General features: G+C 54.7%; 1 protein-coding gene across 1 annotated transcript; it reads right to left on the reverse strand.

The window, feature by feature from the left end:
- Nucleotides 1–4,130: 4,130 nt before the first annotated feature.
- On the reverse strand, nt 4,131–16,167 carry NCKIPSD (NCK interacting protein with SH3 domain). Its single transcript, XM_004419663.3, has 13 exons — nt 15,931–16,167; nt 13,013–13,122; nt 12,598–12,802; nt 12,314–12,404; nt 11,572–12,062; nt 10,120–10,290; nt 9,872–9,958; nt 9,646–9,784; nt 9,480–9,560; nt 9,151–9,279; nt 8,964–9,056; nt 8,673–8,845; nt 4,131–7,334 (listed from the first exon to the last, which is right to left on the reverse strand). Exons 1-13 carry the CDS (start codon nt 16,099–16,101, stop codon nt 7,131–7,133), a joined length of 2,145 nt encoding a protein of 714 aa, XP_004419720.1. The 5' UTR covers nt 16,102–16,167; the 3' UTR covers nt 4,131–7,130.
- Between the last annotated feature and the right edge of the window lie 911 nt (nt 16,168–17,078).

The following is a 17,078-nucleotide window of genomic DNA, read 5'->3' on the forward strand; positions in this document are numbered from 1 at the left end:
CTCCACTGGAGGCTACACCCCCATCTCCAGGCCGCTGGTCTGGAGGGCTCTGGGATGCCACGGAGACCCCGGAGTTGCCGCACGACTGCAGGTCCGGCTTCTCGGATCCCCGCCCCTCGTCCGTCACGACCGCGTCCTTTAACCCCTTGAAGGGACTAACGGAAGCTCAATCCTCCTTTCGCAATTCAACCCAGTTCTCCCCGCTCTGTGCAACTCCTGGCACAAGTCGGTGCCAGCTGGCCAATGGGCACATGCGGCGGAATAGACGTCGCAGAAGAGGAGCGGGGGAGGAGTGCATAGCGTTCCAATCAAAAAGTCACCGTTTCTATTGGCACAATGGGAGGCCCCGCCCCCCACGGCGGACTCATTGTCTGCGGGGGAGGGGACTCCGCGGGTTCCAGGATAGCCAGAGAGATAACCCAGGAGGTTCTCCACGGACCGGCCTGCAAAGGCAGCAGCAACAACACCCTGCAGCACCACCTGCAAAGGGCGCGGGCGTCCTAGGACCGAAGAGGGAGTCAGGGCCGGGGTCCAGAACGCTCTTACGGGCGCGGCTCCTGCTTCGAACCAGCGGAGAACTCCCGGCTAAGCCCTTTGGCCCGCCCCACACGGTACCTATGACATCACCATCGACCAACCAGACAGTGCATTCTCCCCCCCGCCCCACTTGCCTTCTTCGCTTGCGGGAGACGGGGTTCCCGCGGGTGCCACCTCCAGATCGCCCCACGTGGCTACAGAGAGCCGGCCAGTGGGCTCCGATGGTGCCTTCCCGCATCTCTGAATCTGTGGACCCCCTAAGGTCGGAGCTTAGCGCCCGGTATACGGTCTGGGTTCCTATGGGCATGAGGGTGGAGCATCTGCAGAGGCGCTGAAGGCGGAACTCCGTTGGATGGGGGCCTAGGCAGTGCAGAGGATGGCGTAAGGCCGGGGACGTGGTTCTGACAGCATACCCGCCCTCCGGGTCCACAGTCTATCGAGTGGAGGGCACAAAATTTTACACCAACGAAGGAGAGAGACAGAGGGGGCGCTAGAGGAGGGATGCTTGGGTCCCAGGGGAGGCGCCTGAGCCAACTTAGTGATCCGGGAAGGCTTCCGGCAGAAGAGATGCCTGAGCAGAGCCTTGAATAACCAAGAGGAGGTCGGCAGCTGCAAGAGAAGGAGGAGCCATCCTAGGTCTTGGAGGCTGTGTGGGCAAATGTGCAGAGGCATAAAAGCACCGTAGCCGAGGGAAATCAAGCTCTGCGCTCTATACTAGGGCTAGCACTGGTCTCAGCCGATGCGCCTTGTGGACGGCAAATCCTGTACCTCTCCTTGACACCCCTGACTCGCGGTATTGCTCCCTGCTGTTCCCGCCTCCGCTTTATCCTCCTTTTGAGGCAGCTGTTCCATGGAGGCCGCCCCCTCCCCATCTGCACTCACCTCTATGCCTCACCCCTAGTGGCAGTTTCTAATGCCCCTAGTAAAGACAAAAACCAAGTATTGGTGATAATTCCTCCCTCCAAGTCCAGCCTTGCCCCTACCTCCTAGGAACATAGCAAGACCCCAACATGATTCATCCTCCATCTCTCTTCATCAGCTCCAAGCTAGAGGGTCCACCCAGGGCCCAGAGACCTGGATTTGAGGCTGCTGTGGGGCAGATGGAGAGCAGTCCAGGAGACCAGAGGGCCAAATCTTGGCAGAAACTGCCCTCTAAGACATCTCAGCCTCTCTTTTCCTGCGTTTTCCTCTCTATCCTGTGTTTGCCCCCTCCTTCTTCCCAGTCAGGAGTACCTTGCTGGGGGAGCAGGCCAGAAGAACTGGCCAACCCAACCAGCTCAATTATCCAACAGTTCTTTGATCTCACTGAGATCTCCAAGCCATCATTTGTCACCTCCTCAGTTCCTTACCTTTACTATGAGTCCTATAGATTTGGTGCTACAACTTTCCTACCCGCTCTTCTTAGACTAACTGGCTGGGGTAAAATCTAACCTCACTTAAAATAGACTATTTGTGTATTCCCTGCTTCTGGAGCAGCAGAGCATTGTTAGAGAAAAACATTTTACATTCATGACCACAATCCTAATATATTGGAGGGCCTAGCCAGTGCAGTATGGCAAGAAAAATAATAAAAAGGTATGAGAATTGGAAAGGAAAAAATAAAATTCATTCACAGACAAAAGGTGATGTAAAAAATCCAAAATAATCTATAGATAAGTTGTTAGAGTGAGTTTAGCAAATCATTGGACACAAGGTCAATATATAAAAATCAGTTGTAATTTCTATATATCAGCAACAGCTAGAAAATAAAAAATTTAAAAATGATGCCATTTACAATAGCATCAGCTAACATCAAATGCCAGAAATAAATCTAATGAAAGATGTACAACGACTTTTCACACACACACACACAATAAAATATTATTGAAAAAAATAAAGACATAAATGGAATGAAAAACTGTTCAAAGATTGGAAGATTCAATATTGTAAAGATGCCAATTCTTCCCAAATTGATATATGGATTCAATGCAACTCCAATCAGAATTCCAGTGGATATTGTGTATGTGTAGGTAAACTGACAAACTATATTCTAAAATGTGTGAGGGCCAGGAATACCCAAGACAGTCTTAAAGAAAACCAAAGTATGAGGACAACTTCATCTACTGGATGTCAAGAAAGTGACAGAAAGCAAGACTGCATGGTGCTGGTGCAGGAATAGGCAGACCAATGGAAGAAAATCCAGAGACAGGCCTAAACATGGGTGGAGACTTGAATTTTAAGAAGGGTAGCTCTTAAAAGCCAACATGAGGGAAGGATGGGCTTTGCAATAAATGGTGCTTGGTCAGTTGGATATCCATGTAGAAAAAGTTAAATGAGACCCCTACTTCATACTACCCACGTAATCAATTCCAGATAGATTTTTTTGTTTGTTTGTTTTTGTTTTTTTGTTTTGTTTTTTTGTGAGGAAGATCAGCCCTGAGCTAACATCCATGCTAATCCTCCTCTTTTTGCTGAGGAAGACCGGCTCTGAGCTAACATCTATTGCCAATCCTCCTCCTTTTTTTGTTTTTTCCCCCCAAAGCCCCAGTAGGTAGTTGTATGTCATAGTTGCACATCCTTCTAGTTGCTGTATGTGGGACATGGCCTCAGCATGGCCAGAGAAGCAGTGCGTCGGTGCGCGCCCCGGGTGCAAACCCGGGCCGCCAGTAGCGGAGCGCACGCACTTAACCGCTAAGCCACGGGGCCGGCCCAATTCCAGATAGATTTGACACCTGATTATGAAAGCAAAGACAATATAGCTTTTAGGAGAAGACACAGAAAGTCTTCATGACTTTAAGAAAAGATTTTTTTAACAGGATACAAAATGCACTAACCATAAATGAAAATCCTGAAAAACTGGATTACATTACAATTAAGAACTTCCTTTCATCAAAAGACAACATTAAGAGTGGGAGAAGATATATAAGATATACAACCCAAAGACTTATATCCCAAATACATACTACAAATCAGTAAAAGATAGACAACCCAGCAGATGAATAGGCAAGAGATTTGAACAGGTGCTTCACAAAACAGAAGATCTAAATAGCCAGTAAACTAATGAAAAGGTGCTCAACCTCTTTAGTCATCAGGGAAACGCAAAGTTAAAAATAAATACTACTATACTCTACCAGAATGCCTAAATTAAAAATAACTGACGGCCGGCCCCGTGGCTTGGTGGTTAAGTGCGTGCGCTCCGCTGCTGGCGGCCCGGGTTCGGATCCCGGGATCGCACCGACGCACCGCTTCTCCGGCCATGCTGAGGCCGCGTCCCACGTACAGCAACTGGAAGGATGTGCAGCTATGCCATACAACTATCTACTGGGGCGTTGGGGGAAAAATAAATAAATAAAATCTTTAAAAAAAAAAAAATAACTGACAATACCAAGTTTGGGGAAAGATATGGAAGAGATGGAACTCTCAGCACTACTGGAGGAATGTTCATTGGTACAACTACTTTGGAAAACTATCTGGCAGTAGCTGCCTGTGACCCTGCAATTCCACTCTTGAGAACATACCCCCCAGTACAATGCATATGTGCAAGAAGACATGTACAATGCTCCTGAGAGCACTATTCGTAATGGACATAAATTGGAAACAACCAAAAGGTCATCAACAGTGGATAAATGAGGGTATATCCCACAACATCGGGAACGAACAAATTGCAACCACATAGTATGACATGGACAAATCTCAAAAACTTAATGGTGAGTGAAGCAGCCAGAAACAAGAGTTTATACTGTTATGATTCCATTTACATTAACAAGGCAAAACTTATCTGCAATTACCTCTAGGGAGGAGGTCTGGGGAGGAAGAGGGAGTCAGTGATTAAGACAGGGTGCACAAGTGGGCTTTGGAGACTGGTGATACTCTATTTCTTGACCAGGGTAGTGGTCATCTTAGCATTCTCTGTTGGAATTCATTCAGCTGTACTCTTTGCATACTGTACTTTTCATAGTATGTTATTCTTCCATAAAAACAAGAGAAAAAGAAAAGGTTGTCCTCACCTCCTTGGAGCCTCAGTCTGTATCTTTTGGGGACTGAGCAGGCAGGTGATCTTCACTTAACTCCTTACCCTGGAGTTGCCCTGTGCAACCTAGAGTTGCAACCTGTGGTCCATAGCGCATCTTCCACAGTCATGGCGCCAGCACCTAAAGGCACCATTTCTAGTCCAGAGGTCAGCCCAAACTCCTATCCCTCATTGCCCCTCAAAATTTCTTGAGTTTTTTCTTTTCAACCCCACCCACACTCCTTTCTTTGAGCAGCTTAGTTTTCTCTCTTTGCCCTCTCCCTGCCTAGCTACATCCCATCCTTCCAAGCAGCCAAAACGTTCTCTCACAGACAGTCCCCTCCCTGAGGAATTCTCTGGCTAATCATCATTTTCCCTTGTGGTTGTAATTCTGTGTTGTGAGACCATCATCAAAGTGTTTGCTGAGGGGGTGCTGGAGTCTTGGACCCTCGCAGAGCGTCTGTTTGTTGCCAGGGGCCAGCATTTAACTTTGTCAGGTGGGCCTCCTGCATCCCTTACAAACAAGTGCAAGGGCCCCTTGCACAATTGTGCAGAAGCAGCAGGGGCTCCTGATCCTCTTGCCGTCGGGCCACACTTTGTCACAGGTGCCAGCACTGGGACAGATCGCGCAGCACAGCCCCGCTCTTCCCACAAGATCAGTATGTGCATCATAGCAGGGGACAGAGCAAGGCACAGAGGCTGTCAAATGTTCTGCCTCAGCTTCCTGAGGACTTGTGCTTTTCACTGAATTACACTATCTCAGGAGGAGACTCATGGTTCTCTGCCTTCAGCACTACAATGAGAAAACAGTCGTGACTGGAAGTCAATGTCATTGATCCTGGATGAGAAAGGGGAGGCAGAATGCCTCCAGGATGAAGAGGAGTGACCAGGTTGTGCCACACAGAGCTTTACTGGGGGCCATTTTGTTATCCCCTCCTCAGATCCAGTTGAGCCTGTGTGCTTAACCTTCTGAAAGAGTCAACAGTTAAGGAAGGATGTCTCCCTATCGGCCTCCTGTGCTTCGCTTCCACAGGTTCTGTCAAGTGTTCCTGCCTCAGCTTCCTGAGGACCTGTTTCCTGGGGACTCCGCCACTAGCCCTGGCCTCTCTGTGCTTCTTGCTGCCTTATAGTCTTGCTGGGAGAATAAGAGCCCTCTGCCTTCAGCACCCCAATGAAAAAGGAAAAGTCGTGACCGGAAGTCACAGTATCAATGATTCTGGATGTGTGGAATCATGTGATGAAATCATCTTAGGTAAAAAATGAAGGGAACTGATGAAAAGTACTTCTGACTTGTGTCTGCCTGTAGGTTCCTGACTCTCCTCTCCCACTTATGACAAGAGTCTTTGTTAGCTTGGGAGCCCACAAGGAAAACGAAGTTTTGGCCTAACGTTGGCCCCTAATTCCCCTCAAACAGTAGTGCAAATCTAACCCCACACTTGTTGAAATACTCTCTTTGCTCTACTGTAATTACCACATCTCTGCTGAGGCCGCAAAATGAGGGGATCTTGTTGGGCCCAATGACAAATGAGGAAGGGAAACAGAGCTGAGCAGGGCCTAGGCGATTGGGGAGGCCAGGGCTGGGGCAGCACCTGCTTCGTTTGAGAACAGTAATGAAGGTTAGGGTTTCAACAGGGGAGAGAGAGACGGCATTCAAGGCAAAGAAAGATGTAAGTGAAGCCTGGATGTAAGTCACCTGCAAATGGACCATGGGGCACTCGGCTGTGGCCCAAGAGAAGTGGGAACTCAGAGAAGAGAGGCTGAAATAGGGCTCAACGGACCTTGATGGACAGGCCTGTCAGGGACTATCACCTCCTCACGCAGGAGAGGTTAGGGCAAGCTAGTGATGAGGTCTTGAGGCCTCAGCGCCCCTGCCCATCCTCTCCCACCACCACCCAGGACCATATAGGGAAGCCTGTTTCCAGATGCCTGTGATTTATTTCCAAAGGTGAGCTGCAGCACGTAGAACAATATACATGGCTTTTTAGTCTACATTTTTACAGAGAAAATAGATTCTGTCACTTTTCAGCACCATCATCCCATTCTGAGGCTCCGGGATGGATGGTCTATCTCCAAGATTCTGCTTTCACAGCAGCAGCCTGGCCAAGACTCCTGGGGGTGGGAGTGAGGGGCAGTGGCCCCCATGGGGAGTGGGGCTGGGGGAGCACATGAGCAGCACTCACTGCAAAGCTAAGGCAAAGAACAGAGCTGGCGGAAGGTGCCCCCCCTCACCCCAAGGACATGGCTTGCTGAGGCCCAGGACACAGACCAGGCAGGGTGGGGATGGGGGTTCTGGCCCAGCCTGGAGCAGCAGCAGGACTCTGAGTATGCATGTGTATGTTGGGAGGCAGGCATGCTGAAGAGGCAGCCCACTGGGAGATGGAGGGGCTTCAGCTGACACATTCCCCCTACCCCAGCATAGCTCCCAGAGCGTGGTCCCCAAACCTGCACTTGGCCCCTCACATTATCTCTACTTCAGGTGCGGGCCCTGCTCAGGTCCTTTCCACCACCACTTCCCCTCACACTGTCAGTGCAAAACATTCTTAGGGCCAAGCCTCCAAGTTCCCTGCACCCTGCCCAGGACTGCAGGGAAGAGGAGAGGAAGGTGCTAGCTGGGGGCCTTGCCGAGCACTGGGAATTCCTTGCACATCTCTCGGACAATCATGCGGTCCATCTGGCATTGGGGCGAGGCTTCCTCCTCGGTCAGGATGCGTCGTAGTGTGGCCTGCAGGTCGGGTAGCCGGTGGCAGTGCTGCAGGTAGGGTGTGGAGCGGATCACAGCATGCATCAGGGAGAGGTACTCCATGCGCAGCTGTGGGAAGAGCAGGCAAGCTCAGGGACTCCAGGGAGGCACTGTGACTGCTACCAGACAGGGACAGGCCACTATTCCCTCACGGCAGCTACACTGACCCCAGGGCTGCGGACCACCTCACACCACTGAAGGTCAGGGTTGCACCCCCAGCACCCAGAATGTACCTCGCACAGGACTGGCCTTCGATAGTTGTTGAATAAGTAAGTGAATGAATGAATCATCCCAGACACAAACAGTCCCAGAATGTGGTTGGCCCAGGGAAGTCCTGGCTCAGAGAGGTGGCAAGGCCCTCTCTGCCCATCCTTTAATGCTGGTGCCACTGTCTGCAGTCAGAGGCCCTCTGCTTCTCACTTTATCCTCTCACCTTGGAAGATCTCATTCATACTCACAGCTTCAAGTGGTGACCCATACTCATACCTTTCACCTGGACCTCGCCGGTGAGTTCCAGATGAGAATATCCAACTGCCCACTTGTCATCTCCTGCATATCTCAAAGAGCCCTCAAACCTATATATCCACCATCAAACTCATGATATTCCCCATCTTCCCAAAGCTGAAGCCTTTCTCATGTTCTTAATAAAAAGCACAGGCCAGAAACAGAAGTGTCATCTTTGATCCCTCTCTCTCCACACACCCCATTTCCAATCCATCCCTAAGACCTGGCCATCTTACCTTCCACAGATGCCCTGAATCCATCTCCAACACCCGCTCCCTCAGCCCTCCCCCAAGCCCCTCTGGCTTGGACAGCTCCAATAGCCCCTCCAATCTGACACCCAAGCTGCTGCTCCTCCTCACTGAGACGCCCAATCCACTGACCAGACCCCAGCACTTCCAGCCACAAGCCCTGCCAGACCCACTTCCAACACACGCAAAGCTGACCTCTTCTCCCACCGCCACAGCCTCTCCCCCGGCCATCTGGACCCCCTGGACAGCTGCGGCTGCTTCCTCACCAGCATCCCTCTAGCCTCTACCTAATGTAGACTGTATGAGAAACTGTGCTCTCATACAGCCTATATTACGTTCAGGATGTTAATCAGATCACCTCCCCTTCCTCTGAGAAGAGATCACAACCTCCAAGGCTTTGTGTAAACTCTACCTCCTCTTTCCTCACCTCCCACTATTCCCCCCACTCCAGCTTTCTCCAGATAGCCCACCCCCAGATCACCTCATGCCTGGCTCCTTTACGTCTTGGCACACCTGTCATGGTTTCTGAGTGGCCTCCCACACTTACCTGGCTCCAGCAATGCCCTTGTCCCTCGTCTCCATTCAGTGTCATGTCCCCCCATTTTGTTTCAGTTTCTACACAGCTACCATCCCCGCTGCAGCCACCTCCAGGCACCTTGTCTCCAGGTGACAGGTCCGCGATGTGCCGCACAGTGATGTCGATGAGCGCCATCATGTCCGTGTGGTAGAAGATGGCAGCCGTGGCAGGGCTGGCAAACACGTCCTGCAGGAACTTGAGGATGGAGTGTGGCGGCTGAGGCTCATGTTTGAAGATGCGCACAGGGTCGTCTAGGAGGCAGGGGGAAGAGGGGTCTCACAGGGAGCCCAGAGTCACCCCTGGGGAGTTATGGGGGTCATGGAGTCACAGGACATCAAAGTGGCACCGGACAGATTCCTGGACCCTCACCTCCTCTGTTCAGGAGTAACAGCAGCTTCTCGGAGAAGATCTTGACATTGGCATGTTTGCTCAGGGCAGCCATGATGACGTTCTGGTCAGGGGCTGAGGAAGGACACGAGTGTAGACAAGAGCACAGGTGCCAAGCCTGGAGAACCCCCTAGCTGGTCAGCCACCTCCCGCTGGGCCCCAACCCCACCTGGCAGGTGTAAGTTGAGAGCCAGAAGCAGGTTCATGCAGAGATCCGGCAGCTGTTCTGTGGTATCCGAGGGCAGCCCGTCCTCGACAATGCTCAGCAGGAACTGGGCAAAGGGCGTGCCCAGGTGCTCTGGGAGAAGGGCACAGGGAAGTCTGCAGCCCTGCCCCTGCCCACACCACCCAGCCTCCCTGGGTTTCTGTGAGCCTTGTGGACACCCTATCCCTGTCAGGCTATGGTCAGTGGGTCCCCAGCCCCTTAGGCCATGGGCGCCATCTTCAACTGGCTGTGGGCTCTCTGCAGTCAGCAGGTAAAGCAACCTGCCTTCTTACCATAGTGTGCGTAGGGCACTGCCTCCCCCATGGAGAAGACCATGGCCAGGATGAGGGCGGAGTAACAGAGTTTCTGGTGATCTGGAGGGGCAGGGCAGGCAGTCAGAGCCCCTACAGATGGTGGGAAACCCCCCCACAGATGGCAGGAAGCTCCCCCTCGCCTCACCCTGCGTGTCTGTCTGCATGTCCCGCGCCAGCTCCACAGGCAGCACTGATGACACAAGTGTGGAGATGATGGCTGCATCCAGGCTGCACATGGCGCCAAAGCACTTGAGCAGCAGTAGCCGGAGTGACACCCGGTGCTCCTGGCAGGGAAGCCTGTGTGCTCAGTGCACTGAACCTCGACCTCTACCCAGGACCCTCCATGCCCCGCCCCTCTGTCTCGCACACACCATTTGGTAGTAGGCCACCAAGGCCAGGACAGATTCGAATTCGTTTCTCTTGCACATTTTCTTGCAAACTTCAGGGTCTGCGTCAGTCTGTGAAAAGGAGGAAATGGGATAGTTACTGAGCCGTGCAGCCACATGTGAGCAAGCTGAGTACACGTAGGGGAGACTCCTGAGCATTGAAGAGAGATGGGGCAAGGTAGGGGCTGCTGCTCCGCATACTGGGGGATACCTGTGGGGCCCCTACCCCATACCAGAATGTGCAGCAGCTCCTCCAGGTAGCAGCGGATGACACCCTCATCCTCATACAGTGCCCAGCTGCGCTGCTGGGCATCGTCCTTCCGCCGAGCCAGGTCTGCAAAGATCACTTCCAACCGCTGCTGGTCATGACAGACCTGCCCTGAGGGCAAGGCAGTGCTCAGGTCCTAGGGGGAGAGGGCAAGGCAAGGCTCAGCATACTCCTTGCCCATCACCATCTCCATGAAGTCCCCAAGGCCTGGAGCTCAACCCAGACCCTGAGGTCACGGGCATGAGCTCTAGGCCAGCGTCAGGCAAGGACCCCCAGACTTACCTACCAGAACTGCCCCTAGTCAGTATCCTTCCCAGGAGCTGCGAGAGAATCAGCTCCTGGTTCTTTTCCCTCCTCCCCACTGCTCCCCCTCAAGCTCCTAGAAAAGACCTGCTCCCATGGCTCATCCCTCAACATCAAGGCTCCCAAGGGCACTGGTCCAGTTCTACACCCCTCTCCAAATAACTCCACTGCCCCCTAGTCTTGACAACCTCCTGGGACAGGATTCTGTGTGAGACACATCTGTGCGCTGTTTTCCAACTTGCCTGTCAACCCAGAACTGGATAAACATTCTCCAAGAAGGCCATGGACTCTGTCACTGACTGAACAACTCTGAGATTCTACCCTCCGATTCTACACAAAGTGGCACCAGGCCTGTCATCTATCCACCTCCCATGTTCCCCTTGAACCCTGCTGGCCGGGCAGTGCCTGCTGTACCCAGCACAGGCAAGTCCATTGACCCACTGCTCCCTCGACCCCAAACCAGAGCTGCAGGAGCCATGGAGCCCTAAGGAGGGACTTCTGGCCCATCTGGACCCCATTGTGTAGACTGGGCTCACTGCCCTCCAATCCTGCTCCCTGACCAGTAGCCCAACCTTGGCCAAGGATCCCACCCACCCATGATGCCCACACAATTCATGCACACCTGAGTCAGCACTTAGGCCTTCGTCACAGCTTTCGAAGCACCTATTTCTCTCCACTGCCATGGCCAACAAGGCACTGCCCTGTCTCATGCCCTATGTCCATTCCTTCCTTGCAGCCAGAGAGAATTCTTGGCTACCCATATCTGGTCTCAACTGTCATCCGCCCCAGGTCTCACCTCCTCCCACACCACCTGCTCCCTCATTCCCTGTATTCCAGCCATGCCGGCCTGCTTCCACTTCCTCCTGTAAGCCAAGCTCAGTCCTGCCTCATGGCCCTGGTCTAGGCTGAGCCTCTGCCTGGAATGCTCTTCCTCCCTCTCTCCTTCAGGGATAGGTTCAAATGTCTGCAGGACCCAGCACAATGAAGGCCCAGAGCTAGAGCTCAACAGATACCTGTCAAGTGAAGGCTGGATGCAGTGTGAGGGTGGGAAAGGGGTGGGGGCAGCAGGGCAGCCAAGGATGGGGAGGCCCCCAGCCCTGCTGCCCACCCTCACCTTGCCCTCTACCAGCGAGAGGAGGACCTGCTCCATGACAGGTGAGATGGCTGGCACGGAGGCCTGGATGTGACCCACCACAATGCCAATGGCCACGCGGCATAGCTCATGGCTCAGGCCGGTGTTTCTCCGCACAAGCTCCATCAGCTCTGCCCCGATGGTCCTGGGTACGGCAGTCTCAGCCACTGCCTTCTCCTCTGTGGTCCCCAGACTCAGCGCACCCAGGGCCTCCAGCTCATCAGGGGCTGAGGTTGTGTCAACTGCTACCTCCTCTGTAGGAGGCTCGGGGGCTGGCAACTTGGAGGGAGGGAGCTGAGCTTGGGACATGGTGGTATGGGTGCTTCGGCGGGGCACAGGTGGGGGCGTGGCTGAACAACTGGGGCCCAGCTCAGATGAGCTGGAGCCGGTATAGAGTGTGTCAAGGGAGGTGCTGCTGACTGAGGAGCCGCTGGACACAGAATTGTCCCCAGAGGGCGCGGTGTTGCGGCCACCTGTGGGCAGAGAGTGGATGCTGTGCTGGGGCAGCCCCCTGGGGGCCCCTACCCCTCCAAGCCCAGGGCCCCTGTTTCCCAGTACAGGGCCTACTTCTTCTGCTAGACCTTCACCACCAAGCCCAGAGCCCCAAGTTGCCCCAACATATGCCCTGTCTACCCCCAAGCCTAGGGTACCCAACTCCCTGACACAGGCAGAGCAACCACTCCAAGCACAGGGTGCCCAATTCCCCCAAACCCTGCCTTCTCACCACTCCCTGAGACCACCAGGGCCTCACAGTCTCGGCGCTTCACGGGTGGGGGTGGCGTGGCAGGTGCTGCTCGGCGAGGCTGTGATGGGATCTAAGAAGACAGAAGTGGGATCTGGGAGGACAGGCTGCCATCTGGGGTACCAGCCTGGCTAGGGCCCTGAGCTCTTGGCATGGGCAGGCTATGGCTCTGGGCTGCCTCATTGACCCGAGTGGACCCTTTGAGCCTCTGGACAAAGTCTTAAGTCTCACCCACCTCCCTTCTCCAGGATGTTCTCACCATGTACCTGGTAGAGGCCTCCATCTGCCCCAAGATACTCAGAACTGGGCAGGCTGTGCTGCCGCTCAAACCCTGCTTGACACACGCCATTGGGCTGCCTGGCAGCAGCAGCATCCAGATAGTGGTCACTGGTGGATGGGGTCATAGATGCAGGGCTGGAGGCTGAGGGGCCTCTGCGGGACAAGATCTCTTTCCGGTGGTGGATCAGCTTCCTGATGGAAGAATAGCGAGATTAACAGAGGAATTACCTTACAACTCCCAAAGTCCTCACACGCTCCCAGTGGGATGTGGGGGTCCCCACAGCCCAGGCCCCTTCCACTTCCCACCTCCCTCATGTTCCACCCCACTCTGCACGACCCTCAACCCTGCCCTCAGCACATCCCCAGTACTCACTGAAAGACCACCCCCTCCCCCACACTCACTGGAGGACTCCACGCTGCTCCAGGCTGTACTTGCCACCATTCCGCATGGCTGCATTGTGCACAGCCTCAATGGCCCGGTCGATAGCCTGGAGGACATCCTGCTCCAGGCCCTGGGGGCGGGGGGGCAGGGGTACAGTTAGACCTGGGTACCAAGTGAGGGTACTGAGCCCAGACCTAGCTCAGGATAGAGCCTGAGGCAGATGGAGGACCATTACAGCTAAAGCCTGGAATGCTAGATGTAAACAGGGAATGTTGAGCTAGAATATGAAATGGGGTTCTCAAACGGCACCACTCAGGGAGCTGAGGCACGGGGTGGCTCCCATGTGGCCACTTTACATATTGGGGCCTTGCTCAGGATTTTACCCCACAGTGAGGTTCTCAGCTACGATGTCTCAGAAAACCAGAGGTCTAGGGCAGGCCCCGTGGCTTAGCGGTTAAGTGCGTGCACTCCGCTGCTGGCGGCCCGGGTTCGGATCCCGGGCGCGCACCAACGCACTGCTTCTCCGGCCATGCTGAGGCTGCGTCCCACATACAGCAACTAGAAGGATGTGCAACTGTGACATACAACTATCTACTGGGGCTTTGGGGGGAAAATAAATAAATAAATAAAATTATAAAAAAAAAAAAAGAAAACCAGAGGTCTAGAGCAAAAACACAGCCCAGGGACCCTCAACTTGAGGCCAACAGTACACACCTAGTCTATCCCCAGGCTTGGCTTAGAGCCTATGCTGAGATGCCAAGCAGGGAGCCCATAGTCTCTGCAACCCTTAATAAATCACTCTGGATCTTGCTGAGCCTTCACAAAACCAAGGTCACACTCCAGAGCAGCCCTGTCCTCATAGAGCTTTCTGCAGGCCTTGGTAGCTGCGGATGGGCCCGAAGGATCTCCTCTCCCTGCCCCTGCTGCCAGCTCTCATCCCCTCAAACTGTTCTAGGAATCTTCCAGACCTGCCCTAGAAAGCAGCAGTTCTGTGTTTGTAGCAAAGGACAGATATGAAAGAAGGGCCTGGTCCCTGTCCCAGATTCTGTGTTGTCATCCCTAGCAACTCAAGGGTCCAATCTACCCAGCCTGCCTGGCATGGGGTAGGGAGTAGGCAGTAGCAGCTGTGGGACCAGCCACCTCCACCCCTCCCCTGTCCTTGGCACACATGGTTCATTAGGCTACATAGGAGCCTCAGAACTGAGGTGATGTCACTCCAGAGTGGGTTGGAGAAGCTTCCCTGATGGGGACAGACAGACAGACACAGAAGTCAGCAAAACCCCCGAGGCAGCATGGGTATGCCAGAGTGCAGGGAGACAGCAGACAGAAAGGGGGGAGAAAGAGAAAGACACACATACACATAGAAAGTAAGAAGGGTGGGGAGGGACAAGGCAGAGAGAGATAGCGCAGAAAGAAATTGAGAGCCGGAGACAGAAGGGGAGAGAGTCGGAGGAAGGAAGAGACACACACAGGCGGAGAGTCAGAATGACACAGAGACGCAGAGTTAGGGAGACTGAGATAGAGAGAGATATACAGAAAGAAACCAAGAGATAGAGAAGATCCTAGCCTCTCTGCACTCCCCCAACACCCAGCCACACTGGCCCTGGCTGGGGGAGGGGCCTCACAGGACTTTGGGGAAGAGGCAGGACTTTCCTCAGAGGCCCCCAGCCCCAGAGAGGCTGGGTCTGACACCCTCACTCCAGAACCAGCAGCCCTGGTGTCTAGGGCTCCCCACTCTCGCCCCAGGCACTCCTAGATGGGATCAGGCCGAGGGTCCAGGGCCCAGGGCCCATCCCCTCTGGTAAGACCAGATGACATCTCCAAATTTATCCTGTTATTTTTGTCCTGAACTGGGCTAGGACAAGATGTTTCCTAAAGGCTAGGGACTAGCATGGGGCCGGGGTGTCTGGCACAGGCCAGGCCTGGAGGCTCCAGGCCCTCCATCCCTGTGTGATCAGAATAGACCAGCTGGAGACACTGCACCCCAGTCCCCATAGCAGGACTATTCTTGGGGAACAGAAAATGGGGCTGCAGCCTCCACTGGAAGGAAATAGGGCCATAGTCAGACCAGGGGAAGCCACCGGGAGGTCTCACTTCCTCATAATGGGAGCAGCCCCCACTCCAGGCTGGGCACAAGGAGGAAGAGCTCCCTCACTTTCAGAGAAAGAAAGTCTGGCAAGTCAGGGCCTGAGGCTTGTGAGGGAGGGTGGGGAGAGTAGTGCCAGGGAGTGTCAGCAGGGGCTGGGATCCTCCGCTCAAAGAGGGTTGGGGGTGGGGGAGTGTCTTAGGAAGAGCTTAGGGGGTGGCTGAGTACAGGGCAGTGAAAGACACTGAGGCCTCAGGGCTTCCGGGATCATCTAGGGGATGGGGGTGTCTATGGCTCCAGGGTCCAAGGTGGGAGGGGGCGGTGAGGACATCGAGAATGGTTGGGGAACAGGTGGTGTCCAGGGTGGCCTGGGTCTCAGTGATGGAAGGAGTGGCTCCAATTGGGGATGGGTGGGATAGGGTGGGAGGCAAGAGTGCGGGATCCTGGGGATCCAGGGAAGGGGCGGATTAAGGATCTGGGGTCTCAGGGATCTGGGGAACTGGTCAGTATTCGGTGGTGCTGGAATCTCAGGGCTGACTCTTGAATTCTATGGAGATGGGGGGTTCAGACATGAGGTCCAGACGGGTCTGGGATCCCAAGGAGTCTCAGTCCCAGAGTCAGGCTTCTGGTAGGTCTGGAGTCCTCAGAGGTGGCTGTCAATGACCTGGTCTTTTGCAGCGGTGCGGGCTCTTGCGGTCCCAGTCCTCGTGGGTCTGGGGTCTCAGGGTCAGTTCTCAAACTCCCTATCTGTTGGAGGTCCCGGTGGATCCGGGGTTCCGGGTTCGGTCCTGTGAGCCTGTGATGGCCCAGTCTAGGGGCAGTGGAGGCCGGGCTGGAGAGGGGCACACTCACCTGCAGGCGGCGCAGGTAGGCGGGCGGCACGTAGCCCGTCTCGCCACTGCGCGCCCGCGCCGCCAGCCACCAGTGCGCGCTGCTGCGCTCCAGCACCAGGAAGGTCTCGCCCGCGGCGAACGCCAGAGCGTTGGGCTCCGCCGAGCGGAACGCATACAGCGCGCGGTACATGGGGCCGCACCCGGCCCGCCGGAGCAAGGTAGGCGGCGGGGGCTGCGGAAACAGGACACCAGGCCGGGAACGTCGCGCCGCCCTCGCCCCGCCCCGTGACACACGACGCGTGCGCGCGCGTGCCTGCCCGCCGCAGCCCCGCTCCAGCCCTGCCCTGGGAGTGTGTCGGCCCCTGCACGGAAGCGCGGCGCCCCCTGGCGGACCCAAGAGGTGTGGCCCGGCGCGGCTCAAGAGTCTGCGGCCCCTTCTGCACTGGACCTCTACGACTCCAAGCGCAATGCGGAGCAAGAGCGGGAGGTCGCAAAAACCAGGTCGTGCCATACCCCTGTCCAAAATCCTCCCATCCTCGCTCCCCACCCATCTCCTCTCCTCAGCCACCAGCTTCTTTTTTCCTAACGTGGGTCTTTGCATTTGTTTCCTCTGCCTGGGACACATTTCCCTCCCTCACAGCATAAAGTCCCCGCTCCCACTCCTATCAATCGCTATCACATTGTTCTATTGTCTTTATAGGATTTACAACTCCACGTTATTTGTGATGCTCCCCTCTGTGAGCAGACAGGAGGACTGGTGGAGGGTGGGAAGTGGGGTGCTGTGTAGCCTTAAGAGCTTGTTTGACCTGCCCACCTTTCCAGTCAGCCCTCACCTGTCTTTGAAGTCCTACAAGGGGTAGGGGGAACCCAGGGGAGAGGCCCCAAGGGTCCTAGGGAGAGGGCTCCTGGGGGCCTCCCATTCCTGTCCACAAGGGCCGGTCCAGCCAATTCCCCAGTGGAAGCCTGGCCCCAGGGAGCAGGGAATGTGGGCACAACAAGGCCAGTGTATGCAGTTGGCCTGTTTTGGGACATAGTGTACACTGGCATAATGGACCTTGGAGAGATGCTGGGAGGTTCAGGAAAGGGGTGGGGCTGCTGGAACTGTACATCCAGACCCTGCCTTCTTGCCACCGGGTCTGTGCCCTTCTCTGGTGTGTTTCTGCAGTT

Source organism: Ceratotherium simum, chromosome 5 (assembly GCF_057802395.1).
Source record: "Ceratotherium simum simum isolate JZ-2026a chromosome 5, ASM5780239v1, whole genome shotgun sequence".
Classification (NCBI taxonomy): Eukaryota; Metazoa; Chordata; class Mammalia; order Perissodactyla; family Rhinocerotidae; genus Ceratotherium; species Ceratotherium simum.

Coding starts and splice junctions, on each gene's coding strand:
- NCKIPSD (XM_004419663.3), bottom strand. CDS start 16,101: ATGTACCGCGCGCTGTATGCGTTCCGCTCGGCGGAGCCCAACGCTCTG. Junction 9,057..9,150: donor TCTCAACTTACACCTGCCAG/GTGGGGTTGGGG, acceptor GTCCTTCCTCAG/CCCCTGACCAGAACGTCATC. Junction 7,335..8,672: donor ACCTGTCACCTGGAGACAAG/GTGCCTGGAGGT, acceptor CTCTTCCCACAG/CTGCGCATGGAGTACCTCTC.